Source organism: Eutrigla gurnardus, assembly GCF_963514095.1.
Source record: "Eutrigla gurnardus genome assembly, chromosome: 6".
NCBI lineage: Eukaryota > Metazoa > Chordata > Actinopteri > Perciformes > Triglidae > Eutrigla > Eutrigla gurnardus.
The window spans coordinates 1,204,057-1,214,143 of NC_139920.1; the positions used below are offsets into that span (position 1 = coordinate 1,204,057).

At 41.7% G+C, this 10,087-nt stretch overlaps 1 protein-coding gene across 2 annotated transcripts; it reads right to left on the reverse strand.

The window, feature by feature from the left end:
* Positions 1-5,762: 5,762 nt before the first annotated feature.
* Positions 5,763-7,317, reverse strand: LOC311014728 (uncharacterized protein). Of its 2 annotated transcripts, none has more exons than XR_014597291.1 (3): positions 6,765-7,317; positions 6,232-6,327; positions 5,763-6,107 (listed from the first exon to the last, which is right to left on the reverse strand). XR_014597291.1 is itself a non-coding variant. In XM_084011497.1 (3 exons), exons 1-3 carry the CDS (start codon positions 6,855-6,857, stop codon positions 5,947-5,949), a joined length of 345 nt encoding a protein of 114 aa, XP_083867623.1. In that variant the 5' UTR covers positions 6,858-7,317; the 3' UTR covers positions 5,763-5,946. The 2 variants fall into 2 exon arrangements, 1 of the variants encoding a protein (XP_083867623.1); XM_084011497.1 differs by having other exon boundaries at positions 6,232-6,322.
* Between the last annotated feature and the right edge of the window lie 2,770 nt (positions 7,318-10,087).

A 10,087-nucleotide genomic window follows, 5' to 3' on the forward strand; every position in this document is an offset into this window, starting at 1 on the left:
CAGAACTTTAATATAGCCAATGAATGATTCTCCTAGTCCTATTTGCTCTAATAAGGCCCAGAGGTAGTCCCATTCAAGCCTGTCGAACGCCTTCTCGGCATCAAGAGTTAGGATTCCATACGAGGTCAAAAGGTCGGAGCAGTCTGGGGTAAAATGTAAAATATGTAACAGTCTTCTTAAATTATCTGAACTGAATCGGCCTTTCACAAACCCCGTTTGATCACAATGAATTAATTTTCTTAAGTATTTATTAAGACGGCGTGCCAGTACTTTAGCATATATCTTCATATCTGCATTGATTAGAGATACTGGCCTGTAACTGGAACACAATATTGGGTCTTTATGTTTTTTAAGCAGAAGTGATATTAGGGCTGTGTTTGTTTGTTTTAAAAAAGAGCGTTTTGCAATTGATGTAGTTATCATTTTCAAAAGCGTAGGGCCCAGTTCAGGCCAAAACTTGATATACACTTCAATGGGAATACCATCTGGTCCCGAACTTATCCAAATTCATCTCCTGTATTGTGTCCCATAATTCTTTTAAAGATATACTATCTCCTAAGTCCTCTGCGTCTGAACTAGACAGTTTTCCCAAATTAAGGTCACTAAAAAATTGTCTGAACTCATCTGTACTGAATGAGATTTCAGAGATATAAAGGTTTTTATAGAAATCTAAGAAAACTGTATTAATTTCCTCTGGAGTAGTGCATATCTTGCCTTCTGAGGCTTGTATTGCAGAAATGCATGCTCGTCTCTCATTAGTGCGAAGGCGCATGGCTAACTCATGTGACGGTCTACTACCATTGAAATAATGATGTTCTCTGGACTTTTGGATGAGAAACTGCATCTTTTCTAAGAAGTGCATTAAGTTCATTTTTCACACGACCGAGCTGACCTGCTCGTATAGCACAGAAGGAATTTTGTTGAGCTTTTTCCAATTTTGTCAAAAATGTCTCTAACTCAGCAGTTTTTAATCGCCGTGAGCGATTTAAAGCTGAAGCAAAAGATGTGACATTGTCTTTCATGAAACCTTTAATGGCTTCCCAAACAAACCTAAAGTCTTCCACTGAATCTCCATTGAGTGAAATAAATTCATATAGCTTTGATTTAAATTGAGCACAAAAATCATTATTTGAAAGTAACGTAGGATTAAATCTCCACGCTTTTTTCTTAATGGTTGGAAATAAAAATGTAGCATTAACTGCATGATGATCAGATAGAGAAGCCAAAATTATGTCAGATTGTTGTGTTACTGGAATTAATGTATTAGATACAAAAATATAATCTATTCTAGAATATGATTTATGTCTATTGGAAAAAAAGGTGTACTTTTTAGCTCCTGGATTGGAAAATCGCCACACATCCACCAGATTAAGGTCTAACATGCACTGTTTTTGATCAGGATAGCTGGGCACTTGCCACTCGAGGATTTGATTTATCTAACATGGGGTCTATTATAGTATTCATATCTGCCCCAATGACTAAATAGTAATCTGATGAATTCATTAATAAATTGGATAGTTCTGAATATAATTTTTTGTCATAATCAGCTGGGGCATAAGCACTGACAAAAATAATTTTCATATTTGACATTATTACTTTTACAAAGGCAATCCTACCTTCATTATCGCCGCCAATATCAGGGATGTTTAAGTCCAGTGAACGTCTAGTAACTATCAGCACACCTTTGGTTTTTATCATCCACAGAGGATGAGGCTACAACTTCATATTTGGGGTTGCTTAAGCTCTTCACTGACTTACTGGTCAGGTGCGACTCTTGAATAAGATTTAAACAAGCAGCTCTTTTGGTTACCCCATTTAATCCTTGCACATTCCAAGATAAGATAGATAAACTAGTCATTACTGTCACTAATTAATATAAAATATTCACCTGTACAAATCTTGCCCGCCCCCCTCTCCCAGTGCAGATCACTCACCCCCACCTCATTCCCTTAGCTAGATTCACAATGCAGCTTGGCCTTGTAGCTCCTTCAGGCTCTGACTTTTTTGGATTAAACTGTATTTCCATGTGTCAAGTCAACAATGGCTAAATGGCAACACACACACCTTCCCTTATGCCCCTTCACACATCAATATTGACATGTGACCAAAATCTCACATACACATACCTCAGATGTTAGCATATGGATACTTTTGCATAAAGTTTTAACCGCAATATTGGGGGAAAATAAGAAAAATAAAATTGGGGAGGGAGAAAATATTTGCAAAAAAAATAAAAAATAAAATAAAATAAAAAATGAATTGGGAAAAAATAAAGATAAATTGGGAAAAAATAAATAAATAGAAAAAAGGAGGATAACTAAACAAGGGCCCATTTTTTCATCAAGAGTTAAATACATCCTTCCCTCTTAATTCATTAATTGCGGAATTACTATTAAATAAATAAATGACCAAGAGAACAGAAAAAAAAACAAAACAAAAAAAAACGGGAGTGTTCAGTTGTCACTGCACTGGTAGTGCGTGCCTAAGTGAATTCTGCTACCAAAAAGTATCAATTCAGTTCAAATCATCATCCATTCACAAGCTTCTCTTACCGCTGTCGTCTTCATCCCATTAATGAAGACACATATTGTAGCATTTAATTTATGGATGGGTACTGTAGTTTAAGATGCTCTTGAGCTTGGTCCAGAGAGTTGAAGCTCATCCTCTGCGCCCCGTCCTCCACCCAGAGGATGGCCGGGTGCCGAAAGTAAGTCTTAAGTCCCAGCTGATGCAGTTGTTTCCTCAGTGGCCAGAACTCGAATCTCCTCGCCTGAAGTTGTACCGATATATCAGGTACCACCCTGAGATCGCAGTCTTCTGGTCTCGTCTTGCACACGTTGAGAATTCGCTGTTTCTTCTGGAAACGGTGTAGCTTGAAGATGATGGCCGGCGGGTGTTTCTGATTATCTCTAACTGGTCCCATGCGGTGCGCTCTTTCAAAGTCGTCTGCAACAAGCAGCAATTTCCATTTCTCCATAAAGGTTTTGACCAAAAAATCAATCATTGTCGAGCCGCTTTCTTCCTTCTCTGGCATATTCAGCAACCTCAGATTATTTTGGCGATGTCGATTTTCAAGCTGGTCAATCACGTCTCTGGCATCTTTTGTTTGTTTATTTGTTGTGCGGTAAACGCTCACCCAGCACGTCGTCCGTTGTTTACCAAGTTTCTAGGACACCTGCTTGTTCTTTTTTCAGTAATGTAAGGAGAAAAACTGTAAATGGACTTTTAAGGTTTTAATCCATTTGTTTGACACGCAGAGGGGAGCCACGAAACCCTTGCGACTGCTCACTCACTCGCGCATGCTCAGTGTAGAGTAGATTAATTCTAATCACATTTAAGCCTACTCTTAAATGTGGGAACAGTGTCTGCCTCACAAACCAGAACCGGAAGACGGTTCCACAGAAGAGGAGCTTGATGGCCGAAAGCTCTGGCCCCTGTTCTAATTTTGGAGACTTTAGGAACTACAAGTAACCCTTTATTCTGAGAGTGTAGTGCTGTAGGAGGACAGTAGGGTTTAATGAGCTCTTTAAGATATGGGGCCCTAGTTTCGTAGACCAGGCGCAGTCAGCTCTCAGCGCACCTGCGCCACGCCGACGGGGTGTGTCCACCTGGACTTTTCAAGTTTCGTGCACTGCGCAGGCTCGCGCAGGCACACCTCCCGTCTCGCCCACCCGCGCAAGTGGGAAAGAGGGAGGAGAAGAAGGCGTGAGTGGGAGACGAGGCGTGGACTGGGATTAATACAGCCGATTCAGATCAAATGAGCTCCTCTCCTCACCTTTAATGCATTAGGGGGGGTGTAGTGCAAGTTCCGTCACTTGACAACCCGATGATAGAAGCAGCGCCGCCGCTCCCACCACGCGCATCATGCGCTGTGCATGCGTATCATAATAATAACAATGCCGATATTATAAAAAACAGGAGAGAGCGAGGGAGATGTTTTGGTCAGAGAGGCTGAGTTTCCGTTACGCGTGCAATCCGCCTTTGATCTGACGTCAGATGTGACGGGACAATCTATATAGATATAAATTCACGTGTTGATTCAATTAGTTGCATTAAATAGTGTTTGTTGTGATTATTTATTGCATTTAAATGTGCCTGGAATTGTGGAAACCTGCCTGTGAAGTCTTGGTGACGTGTGCACACTGCGCGCCGGTCAGCCAAACTTCCACTCCGTCAGCTGTGATTCGCCTTGAATGAATGGACTATATTTGCGCCTTGCGCCGAGAGTAGACCAGGTTGGAGCTGGCGGGCTTTCGGCGAAGTCTCAGCGAGGCTTTTTGCCACGAAACTTCCGCTACGCCAAGCTGAATCTGTGACGCCTCCCCCTGCTGCGCCGCCACACCCATCTTGGCGCAGGCGATCCACCAAACTGCCAAACTGACCGTGCGCAAGGCTGCGCGGGTCGAAACTTGCATTACGCCGGCTCCACCACCCTGCGCTGCGCCACGAAACTAGGGCCCATGATGGTGCCTGTCCATTAAGAGCCTTGTAAGTGAGGAGAAGGATTTTAAAGGGGCCCTATTATGCTATTATTCCACAAGTTAATATAAGTTATTGATGTCTCCAAACCTGGTCTTTGAATTCCTCAACTGGAAAAAACAATCGGAACATGTATTTCGGAGTGGATCACACTCCTCATTTTCAGCTTTTTTACCCCACTTTTTCAAACGGGTGATTCTGTCGGGGTGTAGCCTTATGCTAATGAGATGACCCCCGACCCCGCTCCTACTGAGGAAGTGGTTGTGTCTCTCCGCCCCGTGCCGTCCGCGTCCTGTTGCCATGGTTATGGTTCTACGCTACAAACTAACAGCGGTCCAGCCGTACCGAACCGGACTCCGACCCAGAACCAGGACCAGCTCCTGTAGAAGTTCTACGCCGCGGATGCAGCAGGACGAACCTGAATGGTAAGTTAACATGTCTGTGTAACGTTTTGGACGGTAACTCGATGTGTGTTAGCGTAGCTAGCGCTAGCCACAATGACGCTAATGCTGCGTTCTTCGCTCTATAAGTAACGTATCTGTGAGCTATTTCGGCAACAATTAATATCGTTAGTAGTGCCGTGTTGTTGACAGTTCACAGTTGCATGTTTTCCAAATGGGGAACATTATATTTAAACGGATGAAAACCCGATGAAAACAGCGTCCTGTATGCGGGCAGTTTGTTTACATCACATTAACGGGATTAAAAACTTGATCCTCTACACATAAAGATATACAAGCAACGGGATTTGGTCAGTATGTCGTCCTCCAGAATTATGTGCTGAATTGTGAATTATAGGCTGTGTGCTGTGTTTTATAACGTGATTTGCTCCATCTCAACATTACGTGCCAAACTTACTGTTACAAAATTCAAACATGAGGTTTACACCTCAGCTTGTCAGCAAAGTCCGTCAGGTTACCATATTAACAAGATTTGTTGTTGAAATGCTCAAATTCTGTACTATATTCATCTAGGTGACTAAGTGGGCCTTCAGACACCGAACATGTCTGCTGCATGGAGACACCACAGGTAATGTTACTGTCTGTTACACCAAGTTGTCTGTTGAGATTATTATTCACATAACATGACGGTTATCATGATTCACACTAGGTAAGAAGACGGATGCAGCAGCTGGAGGAAGAAGAGGCTTGCATGGTGGGACATCCTGGTCGTGTCTGAATGTTCTCTCTCCAAAACGCATGAAATATATATACAGCTGGTTATGGTGCTTTACACGTAAGAGGAATACAGCAGTCTGTTGTTTGTTTATCAATTGTGTTTTATAAAAATAAATCCCTCTATGCAACATATTATGCAGTCTTCCTGACCATTACTTCAGTAATATTAACCATGACACATTTTACAATTACTGTAAAGACTTTATTGTCAAATTAATCAGCAGTTGAAGTTCACAGTTATCTCAGAACACAAACGCAAACTGTTTGTGGCCGACTCTGCAGGGTCATATCAAGCTCTTCTGAAGTCAAGGAAGAGCTGCCCTCCAAAGTATCCTCCTCCTCTACCGGGTCCAGGCGAGCTCTCTGTGATGGTCTCCTTATTGGAGTGGTTGTGAAACAGGTCTGGAACCATGGCTGTGCCAACACCAAAGTCCTTGCAGGACACAGTAGCTGTAACAGAGTTGTATGGAGGAATGAAACCCATGATATCACATAATAGAAATACACATCTGCACGACTACTAGTAGTTGCTGTTAAACCTGATCTCAAGTAGGCTACATGTCAGGCTACACACCTTTACTTGGGTAAGGAGCCTGTAGTCCTCCTAGACAGGTGAGTGCCAACAGTAGCTGTGGTGGGTCGCTGTGGGATGCTGATGTGAGCTGCTGCTCTGTAAGCAGACAGACAGTCAGACAGACAGTCAGAGTTTACAACTACATCTGAAATGTGGAACACGTTACTATTTCACTATAACTGATGTGGTGACGCACCAATAGCTCGTAAAATCCCTTCGTTAGCGGTGCAAAAACAAACGTTTGGTGACGTCGTCTTTGCATCGGCGTGTATAAACAAACAGATCAGCTGCTCTTACTGCCGCATTCAAGCTACAACACGTTCCCAAGCAAACTGATGTCTAGCGTTATTTTACAGGTTTGGGCCCCCGCAGCACTACGTATCGTTAACGGTCCTCAATATAAATACAATGGAAGCTTTTAACGCAACACGCCAATGCTAACTTTAGCGCAACACGCCAATGCTAACACACCAATGCTAAGAAAGAAACGGTAAACTGTAACACGGCATATTACATAATATTTAGAAACTTACCGCTTCAGTGTCTGTGGTTGGCTCTCGGACTGTCGGTACTGATCCAAACTTTAGCCTTAGGTTAGAGGTATATCCTGAGCTGTAGCGACCCATGTTGTCAAAGCTCCTGTCGGTGAAGTGCGTTGCACACACAAACACACATTTACGGACGCGTGTGCGCACATTTCCATCGTAGATGTTCCAACGATGCCAGTAAATATCAGCAGTTGGACTGCCAACTCGCTTTCCGTTGATTTTGGCATTTTGGTCCACTGGTTTGTATGTACATCACACTGACAGCCAAAAGGTATGGGGATTATGTGGGCGGGACCACACAGGTGGAGCGATTCTAATGAGCCGAGATGACCCATATAAGGCACAGCAAAATTCGGTGCTGACGTCATTTAGTGGACATTCTGCAAACCGTTCTTTTATCGGGAGGATTTCTTTCAAACTGAGAAAGTGAAACAGGGAGATGGTGGACTTTTCTGATACTGTGGGGACTTATTGACACCCCAGGGACCCATTTTAGGGTTGAAAAACATGGAAAAGTCGATTTTTCATAATAGGGCCCCTTTAAATTCTGTTCTGGATTTTACTGGGAGCCAGTGCAGAGAAGCTAATACAGCAGAAATGTGATCCCTTCTTCTGGTTTTAGTCAGAACACGCGCTGCAGCACTCTGGACCAGCTGGAGAGATTTAAGAGATTTATTAGAGCAGCCTGATAATAAAGAATTACAATAGTCCAGCCTTGAGGTAACAAATGCATGGACGAGTTTTTCTGCATCTTTTTGAGACAGCATTGGCCTAATTTTAGTAATGTTACGCAGGTGAAAGTAGACTGTCCTTGTAGTTTGTTTAATATGCGAGTCAAAGGACAGGTCCTGATCAAAGATAACTCCAAGGTTTCTTACAGTAGCATTTGAGGCGAAGGCAATCCCATCAATAGTCGCTATATCTTTAGACAGCGAGCTTCGGAGGAGTTTAGGCCCAAGTACAATAACTTCCATTTTATCTGAGTTTAACATCAGGAAATTGCAGGTCATCCAGGATTTTATGTCATCAACACATGCCTGGAGTTTAACTAGCTGATTGGTTTCTTCAGGCTTGATCGATAGATATAACTGAGTATCATCAGCATAACAATGGAAGTTTATAGAGTGTCCTCTAATAATGTTGCCTAAAGGAAGCATATATAAGTTGAAAAGAATTGGTCCGAGCACAGAACCTTGAGGAACACCGTATTCAACTTCAGTGTGCCTGGAGGATTTTTCATTGACATGCACAAACTGAGATCGATTGGATAAATAGGACTTTTATCCAGCTTAATGGTCTGTAAGTGGATAAAACCCCGGGATCTAGAGTAGGCTTCTTAAGAAGAGGTTTAATTACAGCTACTTTAAATGACTGTGGCACATAGCCTGTTAATAAAGACACATTGATCATATCTAATAGCGACGCGCTAACTAAGGGTAAGACTTCTTTCAGTAGCCTGGTTGGTATCGGGTCTAGGAGACAGGTTGAAGGTTTAGAAGAAGAGATCATTGACGTTAGTTGGTTTAGGTTGATTGGAGAAAAGCAGTCTAAATATATATCAGGTCTTAATGCTAGTTCTAAAACTCCTGAGTTTGAGAGTAACGCGGTTCCAATTGAAGGCAAGATGCAAGTAATTTTGTCACGGATTGCTAGAATTTTATCATTAAAAAAGTTCATAAAGTTGTTACTAAGATCTCTAGGAATGCATGGCTCAGTAGAGCTGTGACTCTTTGTCAGCCTGGCTACAGTACTGAAAAGAAATCTAGGGTTGTTTTTATTTTCCTCTATTAAAGATGAGTAGTAGGCTGCTCTGGCATTACGGAGAGCCTTCTTATACGTTTTAAGACAGTCCTGCCAGACTAGGCGGGATTCTTCCAGTTTGGGGGAGCGCCAGATGTTTTCAAGTTTACGCAATTTTTGTTTTAATTTACGAGTTTGGGAGTTATACCAGGGAACTAACTTCCTATGCTTTATAGTTTTCTGTTTTAGCAGAGCAACAGAGTCGAGAGTCGTGTTCAAATGTGATTTTCTTATTGATGAGTTGTTTAGTTAAGTGTGTAACCTAAGTTCAGTCGTTAGTGGTTTAGAACATACGGTTTCACATGCTCACTTATCCAACTTTGCTAACGGCAACAAAAACCCTACATATCTTACATTAATTACACGTACAGAAATCTGGTCTGGGGACAGAGGCACACGGACATTACGTTGTCCCGCGCTCTCACACACACACTTGTATAGTATTAAGATAGGTCACTTAGACATAGTGTATGTTTATTTGTTTATTCTTAATAAACCCTTTTGAACATGCTGTGTTTGTTTGAATGATATCAAACTCTGCTGTGCAAATAATTTAAGTACTCATACGTTTCTACTCATATACTAATAGTTATTAATGATTGGCATTTGAATATAAACCCCCTTAATAATAATTGTATTGATATTGATAATGATTGATTAATAACTGAATCTGCTCCAGGTAGTTCAACAACAAATATATCATAATGCATAGGTAATGTAGATATTTTTATTCACAATCTGAATCTACAAAATACCTAAAGCTTTTAAATAAAATGTATTGATATTTTCCTTGAGATGTGTTATGAATGTGATTATTATATGTTCTGTTCAAAAGCAGCAGTGACGTGATGTTGACCAGTTGAATTTCTCATTCATCAGCTAATAAATGTGACTTTTGTTGCTTTGTATTTAACACGTGTGTGAACGTATTAAACAGCAGAAAGAGGTTAAAAAAAGAATAGATAACAGAAAGAAAGAAAGAACTTTGATGTGTACATATGCAAATTAGTTTGGAAATGTCAAATTAGCATAGATTTGGGTTGACCCGAGCAGCGGCCTCCCTTGCAGCTACATGCAGCCGGGACATCTGACAGCTCGGCCTGCGTCCAGACGGCCTGCTTTACATATTAGAGTGGCCTCCCATCACCGCGGGTTACCACCAGCATCCCGTCACCACGGAGACTGATGGAGACTGACAGGGTGGATGGTCTGACCGACGGACAGAGAGGATGGATGGATGGATGGATGGATGAATGAATGGTGTGAGTACAGAGACAGAGAGAGAGGAATAGCTCTGGGCCTTGCTCGCCCACAGAGGAGAAGATAAAAACACTTGATTATGTTAATGTTGCTGTTAATTTAATCAATTACTGGTGGTCTTTTCATCAGAAACACAGCAGCTTCATGGCCCCGGGCTGAGGAGGGATTTTCTCTGTTGTTCATCATCATTTAACCTTTAAACTTCAGATTATTTTTCTCTTATAAATTCACATCTCTTAAAAGAATAG